Below are 18,523 nucleotides of genomic sequence, written 5' to 3'. Positions count from 1 at the left end.
AGATATTTTATTCTTTTTGTTGCAGTGGTAAATGGGAGTGTTTTCTTGATTTCACTTTCAGATTTTTCATCATTAGTGTATAGGAGTGGCAGAGATTTCTGTGCATTAATTTTGTATCCTGCTACTTTACCAAATTCATTGATTAGCTCTAGTAGTTTTCTGGTAGCATCTTTAGGATTCTCTGTGTATAGTGTCATGTCATCTGCAAACAGTGACAGCTTTACTTCTTCCTTTCCAATTTGGATTCTTTTTATTTCCTTTTCTTCTCTGATTGCTGTGGCTAAATCTTCCAAAACTGTGTTGAATAAGAGTGGTGAGAGTGGGCAACCTTGTCTTGTTACTGATCTTAGTGGAAAAGCTTTCAGTTTTTCACCATTGAGGACAATGTTGGCTGTGGGTTTGTCATATATGGCCTTTATTATGTTGAGGAAAGTTCCCTCTATGCCTGCTTTCTAAAGTAGGTTTTTATCATAAATGGATGTTGAATTCTGTTGAAAGCTTTCTCTGCATCTATTGAGATGATCATATGGTTTTTCTCTTTCAATTTGTTAATATGGTGTATCACGTTGATTGATTGGCGTATATTGAAGAATCCTTGCATTCCCGGAATAAACCCCACTTGATCATGGTGTATGATCCTTTTAATGTGCTGTTGGATTCTGTTTGCTAGTATTTTGTTGAGGATTTTTGCATCTATGTTCATCAGTGATATTGGCTTGTAATTTTCTTTCTTTGTGGCATCCTTGTCTGGTTTTGGTATCAGGGTGATGGTGGCCTCGTAGAATGAGTTTGGGAGTGTTCCCCCCTCTGCTATGTTCTCGAAGAGTTTGAGAAGGATAGGTGTTAGCTCTTCTCTAAATGTTTGATAGAATTCGCCTGTGAAGCCATCTGGTCCTGGGCTTTTGTTTGTTGGAAGATTTTTAATCACAGTTTCAATTTCAGTGCTTGTGATTGGTCTGTTCATATTTTCTATTTCTTCCTGATTCAGTCTTGGCAGGTTGTGCATTTCTAAGAATTTGTCCATTTCTTCCAGGTTGTCCATTTTATTGGCATAGAGTTGCTTGTAGTAATCTCTCATGATCTTTTGTATTTCTGCAGTGTCAGTTGTTACTTCTCCTTTTTCATTTCTAATTCTATTGATTTGAGTCTTCTGCCTTTTATTCTTGATGAGTCTGGCTAATGGTTTATCAATTTTCTCTGTCTTCTCAAAGAACCAGCTTTTAGTTTTATTGATCTTTGCTATCATTTCCTTCATTTCTTTTTCATTTATTTCTGATCTGATTTTTATGATTTCTTTCCTTCTGCTAACTTTGGGTTTTTTTTGTTCTTCTTTCTCTAATTGCTTTAGGTGCAAGGTTAGGTTGTTTATTCAAGATGTTTCCTGTTTCTTAAGGTGGGATTGTATTGCTATAAACTTCCCTCTTAGAACTGCTTTTGCTGCATCCCATAGGTTTTGGGTTGTCATGTCTCCATTGTCATTTGTTTCTAGGTATTTTTTGATTTCCTCTTTGATTTCTTCAGTGATCACTTCGTTATTAAATAGTGTATTGTTTAGCCTCCACGTGTTTATAGTTTTTACAGATCTTTTCCTGTAACTGATATGTAGTCTCATAGCGTTGTGTTCGGAAAAGATACTTGATACAATTTCAATTTTCTGAAATTTACCAAGGCTTGCTTTGTGACCCAAGATGTGATCTATCCTGGAGAATGTTCCATGAGCACTTGAGAAAAATGTGTATTCTGTTGTTTTTGGATGGAATGTCCTATAAATACAAATTAAGTCCATCTTGTTTAATGTATCATTTAAAGCTTGTGTTTCCTTATTTATTTTCATTTTCTGTCCATTGGTGAACGTGGGGTGTTAAAGTCCCCTACAATGAATGTGTTACTGTCGATTTCCCCTTTTATGACTGTTAGTATTTGCCTTATGTATTGAGGTGCTCCTATGTTGGGTGCATAAATATTTACAATTGTTATATCTTCTTCTTGGATCGATCCCTTGATCATTATGTAGTGTCCCTCTTTGTCTTTTCTAACAATCTTTATTTTAAAGTCTATTTTGTCTGATATGAGAATTTCTACTCCAGCTTTCTTTTGGTTTCCATTTGCATGGAATATCTTTTTCCATCGCCTTACTTTCGGTCTGTATGTGTCTAGGTCTGAAGTGGGTCTCTTGTAGACAGCATATATATGGGTCTTGTTTTTGTATCCATTCAGCCAGTCTGTGTCTTTTGGTGGGAGCATTTAATCCATTTACATTTAAGGTAATTATTGATATGTATGTTCCTATTCCCATTTTCTTAATTGTTTTGGGTTTGTTATTGTAGGTCTTTTCCTTCTCTTGTGTTTCTTGCCTAGAGAAGTTCCTTTAACATTTGTTGTAAAGCTGGTTTGGTGGTGCTGAACTCTCTCAGCTTTTGCTTGTCTGTAAAGGTTTTAATTTTTCCATCAAATCTGAATGAGATCCTTGCTGGGTAGAGTAATCTTGGTTGTAGGCTTTTCTCCTTCATCACTTTAAATGTGTCCTACCAGTCCCTCCTGGCTTGCAGAGTTTCTGCTGAAAGATCAGCTGTTAACCTTATGGGGATTCCTTTGTGTGTTATTTGTTGTTTTTCCCTTGCTGCTTTTAATATGTTTTCTTTTTATTTAATTTTTGACAGTTTGATTAATATGTGTCTTGGCGTGTTTCTCCTTGGATTTATCCTGTATAGGATTCTCTGTTCTTCCTGGACTTGATTAACTATTTCCTTTCCCACATTAGGGAAATTTTCAACTATAACCTCTTCAAATATTTTCTCAGTCCCTTTCTTTTTCTCTTCTTCTGGAACCCCTATAATTCGAATGTTGGTGCGTTTAATGTTGTCCCAGAGGTCTCTGAGACCGTCCTCAGTTCTTTTCATTCTTTTTTCTTTATTCTGCTCTGCAGTAGTTATTTCCACTATTTTACTTCCAGGTCACTTATCCGTTCTTCTGCCTCCGTTATTCTGCTATTGATCCCATCTAGAGTATTTTTAATTTCATTTATTGTGTTGTTCATCGTTGCTTGTTTCATCTTTAGTTCTTCTAGGTCCTTGTTAAATGTTTCTTGCATTTTCTCTATTTCCAAGATTTTGGATCATCTTTACTATCATTATTCTGAATTCTTTTTTAGGTAGACTGTGTATTTCCTCTTCATTTTTTAGGTCTGGTGGGTTTTTATCTTGCTCCTTCATCTGCTGTGTGTTTTTCTGTCTTCTCATTTTGCTTATCTTACTGTGTTTGGGGTCTCCTTTTTGCAGGCTGCAGGTTCCTAGTTCTCATTGTTTTTGGTGTCTCTCCCCAGTGGCTAAAGTTGGTTCAGTGGGTTGTGTAGGCTTCGTGGTGGAGGGGACTAGTGCCTGTGTTCTGGTGGATGAGGCTGGATCTTGTCTTTCTGGTGGTATGTTTTGGGGTGTCTGTGGAGTTTTTATGATTTTAGGCAGCCTCTCTGTTAATGGGTGGGGTTATGTTCCTGTTTTGCTAATTGTTTGGCATAGGGTGTCCAGCACTGTAGCTTGCTGGTTTTTGAGTTAAGCTGGGTTCTGGTGTTGAGATGGAGATCTCTGGGAGATTTTCGCCGTTTGATATTACGTGGAGCTGGGAGGTCTCTTGTGGACCAGTGTCCTGAAGTTGGCTCTCCCACCTCAGAGGCACAGCACTGACTCCTGGCTGCTGCACCAAGAGCCTTTCATCCACATGGCTCAGAATAAAAGGGAGAAAAAGTAGAAAGAAAGGAAGAAAGAAAGAAAGAGAATAAAATAAGATAAAATGAAGTAAGATAAAATAATTAAAATAAAAAATAATTATTAAGAAAAAAAATTAAAAAAATAAAAAACAAAAAGGACGGATAGAACCCTAGGACAAATGGTGAAAGCAAAGCTATACAGACAAAATCTCACACAGAAGCATACGCATACACACTCACAAAAAGAGGAAAACGGGAAAAAAATCATAAATCTTGCTCTCAAAGTCCACCTCCTCAATTTGGGATGATTCGTTGTCTATTCATGTATTCCACAGATGCAGGGTACATCAAGTTGATTGTGGAGCTTTAATCCGCTGCTCCTGAGGTTGCTGGGAGAGATTTCCCTTTCTCTTCTTTGTTCACACATCTCCCGGGGCTCAGCTTTGGATTTGGCCCCGCCTCTGTGTGTAGGTCACCGGAGGGCATCTGTTCTTCGCTCAGACAGGACTGGGTTAAAGGAGCCGCTGACTCGGGGGCTCTGGCTCACTCAGGCTGGGGGGAGGGAGGGGTGCGGTTGCGGGGTGAGCCTGCGGTGGCAGAGGCCGGCGGGACGTTGCACCAGCCTGAGGTGTGCCGTGTGTTCTCCCAGGGAAGTTGTCCCTGGATCCCGGGAACCTGGCAGTGGCGGGCTGCACAGGCTCCCCGGAAGCAGGGTGTGGATAGTGACCTGTGCTCGCACACAGGCTTCTTGGTGGTGGCAGCAGCAGCCTTAGCGTCTCATGCCCGTCTCTGGGGTCTGGACTGTTAGCCGCGGCTTGCGCCCGTCTCTGGAGTTCCTTAAAGCAGTGCTCTTAATCCCCTCTCCTCGTGCACCAGGAAACAAAAAGGGAAGAAAAAGTCTCTTGCCTCTTCGGCAGGTCCAGACTTTTCCCCCGACTCCCTCCCGGCTAGCTGTGGTGCACTAACCCCCTGCAGGCTGTGTTCACGCCGCCAACCCCAGTCCTCTCCTTGCGCTCCGACCGAAGCCCCATCCTCAGCTAGCAGCCCCACCTGCCCCGGCGGGTGAGCAGACAAGCCTCGGGCTGGTGAATGCCGGTCGGCACCAATCCTCTGTGCGGGAATCTCCCCGCTTTGCCCTCTGCACCCCTGTGGCTCTGCTCTCCTCTGCGGCTTCGAAGCGCCCCCCTCCGCCACCTGCAGTCTCTGCCCGCGAAGGGGCTTCCTAGTGTGTGGAAACCTTTCCTCCTTCACAGCTCCCTCCCACTGGTGCAGGTCCCATCCCTATTCTTTTGTCTCTGTTTTTCCTTTTTTCTTTTGCCCTACCCAGGTATGTGGGGAGTTTCTTGCCTTTTGGGAGGTCTGAGGTCTTCTGCCAGCGTTCAGTAGGTGTTCTGTAGGAGTTGTTCCACGTGTAGATGTATTTCTGGTGTATCTGTGGGGAGGAAGGTGATCTCTGGGTCTTACTCCTCTGCCATCTTTCCCCTGTCTCCCTAGCACAGTTTAAATGCCTAAGAAATATCTGATAAGTAAATGAATAAATGGAAGAAATCATTATTTCTAGGCAACATTATTTTGTAATGCTACCTACAAATGTCATCTAAAAATATCATGAGTAGAGGGACCCTGGTGGCGCAGTGGTTAAGAATCCGCCTGCCAGTGCTGGGGACATGGGTTTGAGCTCTGGTCCAGGAAGATCCCACATGTCGTGGAGCAGCTAAACCCGTGTGCCACTACTGAGCCTGAGCCTGAGCAACTACTGAGGCTGCACTCTAGAGCCTGCAAGCCACAACTAGTGAAGTCTGTGGGCCTAGAAGCCTGTGCTCTGCGACAAGAGAAGCCACTGCAATGAAAAGCCCACACGCAGCAACGAAGACCCAGTGCAGCCAAAAATAAAAATAAATTAAAGTATATATATCTCATTATTAGAAAATCATTTTCTGGGTAATGTTTTGATGCTTAGCATTTGTGTTATATTTTTGTTTGTTTGCATGTCTGTATAACCATGCAGATGTTTATCTTTTGTTACTTTTTAAACACCAAAAAACTGAGGAAATGAATAAATGAAGAAGTAAAAAAAAAAAAATTGAGAGGTTTTTTTTTTAATACAAAGTAAATGAGAAAATAATGGTAAAGGAGCATCAGCATTGAGTTTTTGTTTGTTTTTTAAGCATGAAAAGAAGTAGCATTAAAAACATTTTTATTTAAATTCAACCTCACTTTCAAGAATTATCTTTAAGTTTTGAATTTTCAGTCTTTCAAGTAATGTTTGATACTCTTCAATCATTTCTCTTTTAGTATGAATCAGATGCAACAGGAGAAAGAGCTAACAGAAAATATTTTGAAAGTGGTGAGTATTGGCATCAGTTATACTCTAACCTTTCTGGGACATATTTAGAGCATGTGTAGGTGCTTCTTCTAATCTTAGGGATATAAGAGTTGGCAAGGTCTAGATGCAGTGGCATTTACATTTTTACTTGTTAGAACATAGTTTGGTAATATTCTAAATAGTACATTAAAAAAAAATTAATTAATTTTGGCTGTGCTGGGTCTTTGTTGCTGTGCCCGGGCTTTCTCTAGTTGCGGTGAGCAGCGGCTTCTCTTCATTGTGGTGTGCGGGCTTCTTATTGTGGTGGCTTCTCTTTGTTGCAGAGCATGGGCTCTAGGCACACGGGCTTCAGTAGTGGTGGCTCGTGGGCTCTAGGGTGCAGGCTCAGTAGTTGTGGCGCATGGGCTTAGTTGCTCTGCGGCATGTGGGATCTTCCTGGGCCAGGGCTCAAACCCGTGTCCCGTGCATTGGCAGGCGGATTCTAACCACTGCGCCACCAGGGAAGGCCCCCGTGTGCAGGATCTTTTAGTTGTGGCATGCAGGATCTTTAGTTGCAGCATGCAAACTCTTAGTTGCGGCATGTGGGATGTAGTTCCCTGACCAGGGATCAAACCCAGGCCCCCTGCACTGGGAGCGTGGAGTCTTAGCCACTGGACCACCAGGGAAGTCCCTCTTTTTTTTTTTTTAAGGTAATTTTAACAAATATAATTGCACTCCTGCTATGTTAGAAACATTTTTAAAATAGATTAATACACTAAGCTACTAAGTATCCTGTAAATATTTTTTGGTTAATATAGTCCAGTGCTGCCATTTTTGTATTTTAATAATTTGTTTATTGAACTTTTGTAGCTAAAAGAACAAGCTTCTGATTCTATCTTGGTACTAGAGGCAGCCCTTAAATTAAACAAGGATCTTTATGTCCACACGATGAGAACGCTAGATTTATTGGCCATGGAGCCAGGCGTGGTAAATGGAGAGACTGAGAGTTCCACTGTTGGACTGAAAATCAAAACCGAGGAGATGCAGTGCCAGGTATTTATTTCAGTATTTAATCAACGCATGGCAGATTTTTGGAAAATCTTATTTTTAATTAGAGTTTATTTCTGCCCTTGTCCCTTTGATTTTGACTTCAGATGCTATTAAGACTTCGCATTGCATTTAATTTGTGAATTTTATAAGACCTCACTTGAAATTTTTCTAAAAGAAATGCAAGGAAAATTTCATTTGATCTTTTGTCTCTGAACTGGTTTCCCAGTTGTATTTAGGAGACTGACAATGCATGAATATGTAACTAATTTACAGTTCATTCATATTATTAGAAATCTAATCATACCAAAAAAACAAAACAAAACTAATATTGTACTAGACTTTGAAAAATGTGGGCTACTAGAGAAACACCTAGTTTTTCAAAGATCTTAAGGTTGCCTGCTTTCTGTAACTCTGTGCTGTAATTCCTTTGTTGCTTTCAGTTGTTGTTTGTTGTTAGATATTTTTTGTATTGATGCCTTCTTTTTCCCTGCTGGATTGTAAACTCTTTGAGGTCTCTTTTTTAAATATATTTGCCTCTTTCTCACTTTCCAGCACAGACTCTTGAGTATAATAAAAATTTTAAAATATTTGATGATTGCCTAGAGAGGGCCACTAGCCTTTTACATTCTGTGTTCTTTTTACATTTTATGTTCATTGTGTGAGTTGGCATGACTTCTTTAATCACTATTTCCCAATCCTGAAATGGCAGAAATAGCTCTGACTTTAAAGGGTTTGGAGGTACCTTTTCAGATTAGCTGGTTCTGGAGGTGAAAATAATCCCTTTTCAAGACTTGTTAAGATGGAGTCTTGTACAGTAGGAGGAGGAGTCAAGAGGCATTGACAGTTGGCAACCACTTTAAATGGTCAATTAAACTTCCATGGAGGAGGTTTCTGGTACTGTCATATCTTATACTCACTGAGTCTGTTTAAAAGTCTTGGTAACATGTCTGATTTTCACAATGTAGTGGATGATATGACCTGAAAAAACAGAACTCTTACATAAATGTGCTAGGTAAACCCTATCAAATATTCTTTTAATTACATAGCTGAGCCATAATTTCTGTTTTTTGAATAGCAAATTAGTACTAATACTCATTTCCTGGCATGTTAATGTTTCAAGTGCATTTGCAGTCTTTATGTTACTAAAATTTACCTGACTCAAAAGAAAAATCTGCAATTTTTCCTTAGTTGAACCAGAAGTATTACTGTCCTTCAGGCAGCTTCATTAGCAGATTTGGTTTTTTTTGTTTTGTTTTCATCTATTGACCACATCTTAACTGTAGAATTTAAAGTCGTTTTAATGGCTAGTCAGTATAATTATACTTGAAAGTATCTTTTTGGTATCTTGTACTCTGCCTGGAAAGGGAAATTATATGTAACTGTAATATGTATGCATATGTATGTGTGTTTATGTGTGTTTAAATCTTTCTCTATTATGTATACACACACATACTATTTTTAAAAATTGCTTTAGCACTCTTTTACCCTAGATGGAAGGAAGCGCTCTAGAATGAAAATCAGCCCAACATTAAATGTGGATTAAATAGTGCAAAGCAGTATTCTAGAGGCTGAGAAGAATTAATCTTGATTTGTTGAACAGGGCAGAATAGCATCTGTAATGCATATCAGTAAAGAGTAGATCAGTCATGAATACCAGAGACTATTACAGCTTAGGAGTTCAGAGGGGGAATGAGTATCTGTTGGCTAAGGTTGGTTTGGTGTAAATGGAAATACGGGGTGTGGAATGAAGTTCATTTGTAGATCTGATGTGAATGGGGAATTGAGAAAACTGGTGTGATGGAAACAGAGGAGAATAGAGAGGTTTGGAGAGAGAAATTAGTCCAGATTCTGAGACCCTTGAAGATCAGGCCTTGGGGTTTGAACTTTCTCTTACCTGGGGGAATAATTTGAAGGCTTTTTAAGAAAGTCATATTGAGAAGACAGATCAGTCAGCCTTGTGTAGAGTAAATTTGAGATAGAGTATTAGGAACCTAGAGATCTGGCTTCAAGTCTGGGCTCTGCCAGTGTTTGGTTATGTGCTCTTTAGCAGAGATGTTACTTTCTGGGCCTTAGTGTTCTTGTTCATAAAATGGCCAAGTCGAACTCAGTCTTTGAGCTCTGCATTCGGTAAATCTAGGTATCAATTTATGAACGTTCTTGGAAAAATATACAAGTTCTATTAGAAAAGGACAACTGGAAATGCACTATCGTTTTATAGTCATTAATTCAAACTTCTCAATATTTTATTCTGGCCAGTTCTGTGATAGTAGACATTTGCCCCTTCTGTCCCTTTTGGAGAGACACCCCGGTGGCTGTCCCCCTATTCTATGTTAGAAGAACCCCGTACCTTCTGAGACTTGATGGGAGGCAGAGCCTGTTTCCTATAATAAAACTGAAAACTCCAGACACTAGCATTCTCTAGCCCTTATCCTGCTCCAGGGCAAGTGTGTCACATAGGTGTGACAGACAGATACATTTAGTTTAGACTGAATTAGGAGCTAGCTCGTAAGTCAGTGAAGTGGAGAGGGTAGATAATCCGTTGTGATGGTGGGCCAAGAGCAACAGTGACAGTAAAATCTAGTTTCCAGGGGCAGCCCTGGCAGAAGTGGAGCTGCTGCTCTCAGTGTCTAGTGCTGGTGGCTGCAGGTGACATGATCTGTGGAGTCTAGTGTTGAGGTGGCTGCAGTGGTGTTTCACTGCATCAGTTTTGGTTCTTGTTCTGGCTGCTTGCTTCCCTTCCCCTGTTTGTTTTCCAAGCCTGATTCTTTGGCTTTCCCAATAAATCTGTAGGCCACCTGACATCCTGAGGGTAAATCTGTTTTCTGCTTAATTCAGTCAGAGTTGACTTCTGTTGCTCGTGACTAAGAACATTGATTGTTTCACTGCTCATTGAAATGGTTTTTTCTTTTTTGCTGTATGTGTACCTGTGTTTTGCCTTTGAGTTTTGTCAGCTCTTAAGTTCATGAAAAATTACTGAGCAAATTGGTATTCATTACCATTTTAGGTGTGTTATGATTTGGGTGCAGCATACTTCCAGCAAGGCTCTACAAATCCAGCTGTCTATGAAAATGCCAGAGAAAAATTTTTTAGAACCAAAGAACTAATTGCAGAGGTAAATACAGTCATAACAGGCATATGATTTTCAGTTCTTTAAAACATCTATATGTTTTTTGGCTTGAATTTTTCTGATGATAAAAAAACCCAGTAAGTGTTCATTGTTGTAAATTTGGTAGTTCAAAAAAGTAGTGAAAACATCAAAAAAAATCTGTAATACCCCTTTTGTGGTTTTAGCTTATTTTTTTCCAGTTTTTATTCTTTATGTTTTTATACAGTTAAGCTCATGCTGTAATATACTATTTTGTATCTTGCTTAAATATTTGAATAGATATTTTAAATGTATTCTGTTATATAGTTGTGCTGTGATTTCATTTTCCTAATGTTTGGGCATTTGGATTGTTTACTGTTTTTATTATAAAGTTGCAAAATTTATATCTCCAAGCATAAATTTTTGTTTGGACTTTAGATACTTTCAAGTTAAATTCCTGTAAGTAGAATTACCATGTCAATGGTCATTATTTTTTTTAAAGGATGTAATATGTAAAGCCAAATTGCTTGCTAGGTACATTTCTCCGAAGGCACTCCAATCAGCAGTGAATTTTTTTAAATTGCTAATTTGATGTGATCTAGAATATCTTTAAAAAATTTGCATTTCCTTGGTTCCTAGTAGGGTAAACATTTTCATGTGTTTGTTGTTTGCATTTTTCTTTTTGTGATTCAGAAAACTTAAATTTAAAGTATATAACTAGGTTTCTGTATGCCTGGTGCCCAGAAAAATTGCCACTTCAATCTTTCCTTTCTTCACCAGAGACATTGATTAAATGTACTAGAGATTTACTTTATTGGGAATCCCCATTTTACTTTGCCTGGGGCACTCATCAGATTTCTAATTTTATGGCATTTCAGGTATAGTAGTTTAAAACTTTAATTTTTTAAAAAAGTGTGTCTCTTAAAAAATTTTTTTTCTGTTTTGGTGGAAGCATTTCTGTTTATTCCACTTGAGTGAAGATTGAGTTTTCTTTGCTGCCCCCTTTAAATCTCTGCAAGTATATGTATTTTAAAATATTTTAAGCTCGTTTTTAACAGTGTTCACTCTTTGTTAGTATCTTAATTTTCATACTTACATAGAGTAATAATAATGTCTACCTTTATGTTGGCCTGAAAACTCTAAACCAGGAGTCAGCAAACTTTTTTGTAAAGGGCTAAATAATAGATATTTTAGGCTTTGTGGGCCATATACAGTTTCTGTGGTGTAGTCTAATTTGTTGTTATGGTTTTTTTCCCCCCCTTTACAACCCTAAGAATTGTTCTTAGGTCAAGAAATCTATAAAAACAAGCCATGGGCTGGATTTGGCCTGTGAGCAATATTTTGCTGACCCCTGCTCTAAACCTTTTAATTTTTTATGGTTCCTCCAGCCCTGAATTTTCCATTAGCATTTTCTTGTACTGTTAAAATGTACTAAATGGGTGCTAGACTATTGTTTCTATTACACTGATGAATAATGATATATACCTCTTACTTTACAGATAGGTTCATTATCTCTTCATTGTACCATAGATGAGAAGCGGTTAGCTGGCTATTGTCAAGCGTGTGGTGTTCTTGTACCTTCTTCTGATAGTGCATCTCAGCAATTGACTCCATATAGTCAAGTCCATATTTGTTTGAGATCTGGCAACTATCAGGTAAGATGTGTGATGGGATACAATAGTGTAATCGAAAAGCACTGGAATCCAGACAGCTGAGTTCATATCCTGACACACCATTTACAGTTGTGCCGTTTAGGGCAAGCCAGACTGTCAGATTGGCCTATAAAATAGTTTTAATAATTAAGCTTCTTATGAGAATCAAATGAGAAGTTATAGTTTATAAACTCTAAGGCAAAGCACTGGACAGATGTTGACTCATTGATATTCTCCTTTCTTGAAGGTATAGAATTTGCCCATTTTAAGTGCATTCTGTAAGAAACTCTGTAGGTAGAACTTTTAAAATTACAGGTAGAGAACTTTTAGTTTTATGGAGCCTAAAGTCTTGTGTCTGATCTGAAAGTATGGCCTTGTAACCCTGCCTTTTTAGCCACTGCAAACATTAAGACTGAAGGAGAAAGTGAGCAGAGTGGTTTTGGTAGGTTTGGGTAGTGTATTACATAGCCCATTTTGCCAGGGAGTCTGGTCATCATCTCAGTTTTAATCATGAAAAGGGCTTAAATTAGTCTGTTGAGATTTTTATTGCACCCTCTGTGTATATATCTTTAGTTTTGTAATGAAAATCACTGGGAATTAGAATTTGTACTTTTTTTTTTTTTTTTTTTCCTTTTTTTTTTTTTTTGCAATACGTGGGCCTCTCACTGCTGTGGCCTCCCCCGTTGCGGAGCACAGGCTCCGGACGCTCAGGTTCAGCGGCCATGGTGCACAGGCCAAGCCGCTCCGCGGCATGTGGGATCTTCCCGGACCGGGGCACGAACCCTTGTCCCCTGCATCGGCAGGCGGACTCTCAACCACTGCGCCACCAGGGAAGCCCAGAATTTGTACTTTTAAAATCTTTTTTGGAAAGCCTTCATTCTAGGAAGTGAACAGTGCCTTCATGTTATTTAATTCAAAACAGAAATTATGAAATGACAAAGCTATAGCATACCTTCAGTTTTGTGTCTCCAAACGGACTTTTAGCCTAGGTTTTTAGTTCAGTCTTCTCAACTAGAGTTTATTTTTTTTCAGAGAAAATAGAAGAGAGGGGATATGTACTTCCTCTCCCTCCCTCTGGCCTGTTTTTTGCAAATTCTGCTTTGCCCTAGGGAAGAAAATTAAACTTTCTTGAAGATAGATTTCAGATACAGATGAAGTTATTAAACACTAGAGATCTTTCAGTTACGTATTCCTAGTACAGGCTTATGGAGGGTGGGGATCAATTATGATAAGATATAGAATCTTTAAAACGGTCCCTGGAATGGTAAGACCTTGGAAATATTAGTCATAAATAGGCACATATTACTGTGAATACAATAAAGTGCCAAAATGTGTCACTCAGAAAGTAGTGTAATGGGTAGCTAGGAAAGGGGAAAGAGCAATTTTGTTGCACCTCTGAAATTTATCACTTCAGTTATGTATGCAGGAGTATCTTAGAAATCATGTTTACCTTTTTTTGTTTTTTTGGAATAAGATTCTGTTTGTATTAACTATATATTTTTGTTTTGTGCTGATGAAGTAGTTATTGAACAGTTGTAACAAATATGTCTTCTCACATTTAGGAAGTGGCTTACTTTCCCCTGTGTAGCCTGTGTTTTGCTATGGAGGTGAAACAGTGGTTGCTTTATAGTTTTGAAGCCATTTTTGTCAGTGCTTTTGTGGTAGAGCTGAGTAGCTTTAGCTGTTTCAAGAAATCCCCACACTATCGAGATAAAGAGTTGATAAAGAACAGAAAAAAACTCTAATAATGTGGGTGTTAATGTAATTCACTAAATAATATATTTTAAACCATTTAAATTGATTAGAATAGTTTCTTAACATGTTATATTTAGATGAATTATTTTTAATTAATTATTTTAGTGTTTTAAAAAGTTTGTTGTATGAACCCCTCCTCTTTTTTTTGGCTGCACTGCGCGGCCTGTGGGATTTTAGTCCCCCTGCAGTGGAAGCCCAAAGTCTTAACCGCTGGACTGCCAGGGAAGTCCCTGAACCCATATTTAAAGTGGATGAGAAGAATTTAAAAACTTTCTCTCTAATAACATAGCTGAATTACTTCTTATTCATTGATTCTTCTCTCACCTCTCACTTTTGATCTTCAATTTTGAAAAAGGGTGGGGGGTGCTATTTGTAACGTAATTTTAAAATTTTAGAAAGAGAAGTTTTTCCTAGCAAGATTTTTTTTTTTTCCTAGCAAGATGTTTTAATGATTTTCTTCACTGTGTAATTTCTATTATAGAAAGACTTTTAAAATTTTATTAAAAAAATTTTTTTTGGAAAGATTCTTTCATGATTTTTGAAATGGATGCAATTTGTGTCTGTGTTCTAGGAGGTAACAAAGATTTTCGCTGAAGACAATTTAACCTTCAGTTTACCTGTGCAGTTCCGGCAGTCAGTCCTAAGAGAGCTCTTTCAGAAAGCTCAACAGGGGTAAGGAAGTGAATTACTTTTTGATTTTTGAATAAAAGGGTAAGTGCATTTCAGATTTACCAAAAACATCCCTCCAAACTACCTGTATGTCTGACACAATACTTTCACTTTTTTTTAGTATATGGGAAGTTAACATGGCCAGAGGAGCCACTTTAATGTTCATCTGATCCATTTTAAAAGTGCTTGGGGAAAAAAATTTACATAGCAGAATTTGATTCTGTTACCTAATCTTTATAGCTAAATTGTCCCTTTACAAATTCAAGACCTTCCCATGACTTAGGTATTTACTAACGTGCCGGAATATCATAAGATCTTACCTCTCAAGAGTAAATGGCTTATTCTTGTGATTTTAGTTTTGCAATATATTCCTTTTTATTAAAAAAAAATTAGTGTATCTGCTTTTGTATTCTACAGAAATGAAGCTCTAGATGAAATCTGTTTTAAAGTCTGTGCCTGTAACACAGTCCGTGATATATTGGAAGGTAGAGCGATTGGTGTTCAATTTAACCAGCTATTTCTTAGACCTAATAAAGAGAAAATAGACTTTCTTCTTGAGGTAAGACGTTTTTTCCCCTTTTGATTTATAATTTTGCTTTAAGTTTACCAATGATCTCTTAGCTACCAAATCCAGTGCCCTCTTTTCTGTCTTCGTCTGACTTGCCCCTCTGGCTGATAGTTGTTTCTACTGATAGACCACGGTCTCCAACCCTGTTCTCCATCACTGGGTTTTCCATAGTCCTCCATTGACTTCTCTTTTGCGCTCCCTTTAATGTTTTTATTTACAAAAGTTTTGTCCTTGGCTCACTCAACTTCTCATATCACTTTTTATTCTCATCCAAAACCTCAATCACCTGCTCACTAAAAACCCTTGGATCATACTTCTTGCCTCTCATGTGAGCTCCAGAATCTGTGTTTCTACTGGATCTTTCTCTTTCTTTAATAGTCTTAATGTAATAAACCTTGAGAGGAGTACATAGAGTACAATTAGTACCATTTAGTTCTAAACATACAACACTGCCAATGCTTTAGAAGTCCTTCTTATGCTCCTTACCAAACCCTCTCTGCCTCTCCTTGAGGAAACCACTGTCCTGTGTTTTGTGATAATCATTTCCTTGCTTTTCATTACAGTTGTATCACCTTTGTATGTACCCTTAAAGAATATTCTTTAATTTGCCTGTTTCGAACTTTACATAAATGAAATCATACAAAATAAATTCTTTGTCTCTCAGTGAACATACTTGAGATGTTTTTTCAAGTTGTATGCAAGTACAGTTTTTTTTTTCCATTGCTGTAAGGTGTTACAACATTATATGACCATGTCACAATTTATTTATTCTTAAGATGATGGACATTTGTGTTATTTACAATTTGTGGCTATTGTGCTTCTTGGAAAATACTGTACACATATCCTGGTGCACCCACATACGATTTATCTGTTACATTCCTGGAGAAGGTTTATCTGCAATATTACTATATAATTTCCAAGTGTTTTTGCCACTAGCATGCATGAGGATTCTTGTTGGTCAGGATCTTTGTCAGCACTTGGTATTGTCAGATTTCCTGCCAGGTTCATGGTATAATGGTATCTCATTGAGGTTTTAACATCCATTTCCTTTATTACTGAGGAATTCAGCAGCTTTTCATTTATTTTTTGCACATATAGATTTTGTCTTTTTTTTTTTTGCGGTACGCGGGCCTCTCACTGTTGTGGCCTCTCCCGTTGCGGAGCACAGGCTCCGGACATCCAGGCTCAGTGGCCATGGCTCACGGGCCCAGCCGCTCTGTGGCATGTAGGATCTTCCCGGACTGGGGCACGAACCTGTGTCCCCTGCATCAGCAGGCGGACTCTCAACCACTGCGCCACCAGGGAAGCCCTAGATTTTGTCTTTTGAGGTACCCATTCCAAGTGGTATGCCTCATTTTTCTGTTGAATTGTCTTTTTTTTTTTCTTTTGCAGGAATTTTTTATATATTCTGTCCTTTACTAGTTTTAAATACTGCAGGTATCTTTTCTGCGTTTCACTTCTCTTTTAACTTTTTATTATTTTAAAAGTTCTTAATTTTAATATAATAAAATTTATCAATCTTTTCCATAAAGGAAAAGATTAGTGGATTTCTGTGTCTTGTTCAAGAAAGCTTTTCATATCCTGTAGTCGTGAAAATTGTCCTATATTTTACCTTCTAAAAGCTCTAGAGCTTAGCCTTCTTTTCACACTTAGGTCTTTAATCCACCTATGATTGATTTTTGTGTATTAACATGAAGTAGGGGGTCTGATGTCATTTTTTTCCTCACTTGTTCCAGTACCATTTATTGTAAGTTCCATCTTTTTTCTGCCAATCTCCAGTGCTACCTCTCTTGAATGCCAAGTATCCATACGTGTGTGGGCCTGTCTCTGGGCTGTGTTCTGTACCACTTTTCTGTTTGTTTACCCATACATCAGTATCCCTGTCTTGATATCATCTGAAGTACATACCTTGTTTTTCAAAGTTGTGCTGGTTATGCTTGTCTTTTTGCGTTTTCTTGTAGACAGTTGACTCATTGTCAAGTTTCTCAAATAAGCCTGTTGGATTTTTGTTTGGAACTACGTTACCTTTAAAAGTCAATTTGTGAAAAATTAGTATCTTTACAATATTGAGTGTTCTAATCTGTGAACTGGTATAGGTTTTGATTTATTTAGACGTTCTTTAATGCCCTTTAAAGCTTTATAATTTTTCCATAGAAGTCTTCTTATTTTATTTTTTTACGAACTTGAAAATAGTTTATGCATTGATACAGAGGTATAGTTGAACTCTGTATATGATTTCGTTTCCAGCTACTTTGCTAAACTCTTAAAAATTCTGTTTATCTGTAGGTTCATTTGTTTTTCTAAATAGTCTTTATCTGTAAATAATGCATTTTGTTTTCTTCATTTTCTAGCCTTTTCATTTTTATTTCTGTGTACTTGTTCTTACTGTGCTGACAATGATCTCCAGTACAATGTTTGGTAGAAAGGGCTCTGATGGGCTTCCTGGTCTCATTCTTAGTCTCAAAAGCTTGTACTCTTTTACCGTTTAGAATGATGTTTATTATAGGTTTTTCTTATCGTTACTCCGTATCTGATTAAGGAAGTTTCTGTTTATCCTTAATTCACTGAAGGCTCTTATTTTAAAAAAACCATGAATTATTTTTAGATTTTATTAATGCTTTTTCTATGTCTATTATGATAAGCACGTAATTTTTCTCTTCTAATTGGTTAATGTAGTGAAGTATATTAATTTTTAAGTGTTGAAGTACCTTGTCTGGATAAACCCAACTAGGTTGTGATCTTTTTTTTAAACTGAGATATAATTGACATGGAACATTGTATTAGTTTTAGGTCATGTTATGATTGTTTTTAATATTTATTGCTGGATTTGGCTTACTAATACTTTAAGATTTTTTTACATTCGTGTGTGAGATTGATGCATCAGTTTTTTTTCTTTCTTGTCCTGTCTTTGATTTTGTTACTGAGGTCATGTGTGCCTCATAAATAAATTGAGGTGTGGATCATTTCTTTTTGCCTGGAAAAGAAAATGGACTCATTGCTTTTTTTCAGTGTTTGGTAAAATTTACCAATGATGTATTTGGGCCTGGAGATTTTTTTGGGGGGAAGATCTTTGGCATTGATTCAATTTCAGTGATTTCATCTGCTGTTCTTTTTTCTTGATTAGTTTTGAGAAGTTCTTTTCTAAGAATTTGTCCACTTTATCTAAATTTTTAAGTTGATTAATATTAATGTTTTTAGTTATCTTTTCAGTGTTTATAGCATCTGTAGAGATGTCACCTATTTCATATTTTTCAGTTTTAAAAAGTTGAGGTGAATTCACATAACATCTTTGTTACGTTGCTTATCAGGAGTTACCACATATTCCCAAACACATGATGACACATATACAATGCGTCTCTATATTTGAATAAACAGTCTCATGAAAGTACACTAAAATATTATTTATCATAAGATCTTACATATGGTAGCAAACTTAATTTATGCATACAGTGGGGCAAAATTATTAGAATGTAAATATATCGTACATACTCCAAGATGCTCAGATGTGTTATACACTGATAGCGTAACCTGTTCATCTGAGCAAAGTACTTTCAAGATACTGTTTCTGAGCATGGTAATTAAAAATACTATTATTCTTTTTTTTCTTTGAATAGCTTCATTGGGATGTAATTCGCACACCATACAATTCACCCATTTAAAATGTACAGTTCAGTGGTTTTTAGTATGTTCATGGAGTTGTGCAGCCATCACCTCAGCCAGCTTGACAACATTTCAT

The 18,523-nt window shown here is 37.6% G+C and overlaps 1 protein-coding gene across 2 annotated transcripts in view; it reads left to right on the top strand.

Moving 5' to 3' along the window:
* Nucleotides 1–18,523, top strand: part of INTS8 (integrator complex subunit 8) — a 51,236-nt gene that overhangs the window by 6,485 nt on the left and 26,228 nt on the right. For both annotated transcript variants that reach the window (XM_082675105.1, XM_082675104.1), the window contains 6 exons: nucleotides 5,999–6,050; nucleotides 6,879–7,061; nucleotides 10,063–10,170; nucleotides 11,643–11,798; nucleotides 14,122–14,222; nucleotides 14,637–14,778. In XM_082675105.1, coding sequence (XP_082531231.1) covers nucleotides 5,999–6,050; nucleotides 6,879–7,061; nucleotides 10,063–10,170; nucleotides 11,643–11,798; nucleotides 14,122–14,222; nucleotides 14,637–14,778 — 742 coding nt within the window. The remainder of the gene's footprint in view (nucleotides 1–5,998; nucleotides 6,051–6,878; nucleotides 7,062–10,062; nucleotides 10,171–11,642; nucleotides 11,799–14,121; nucleotides 14,223–14,636; nucleotides 14,779–18,523) is intronic.

The sequence above is a fragment of the Grampus griseus genome, assembly GCF_964374135.1.
Source record: "Grampus griseus genome assembly, chromosome: 17".
Lineage (NCBI taxonomy): Eukaryota > Metazoa > Chordata > Mammalia > Artiodactyla > Delphinidae > Grampus > Grampus griseus.
Note: the sequence above shows the minus strand (reverse complement) of the source record. Positions and strands in the feature narration are given on the sequence as shown.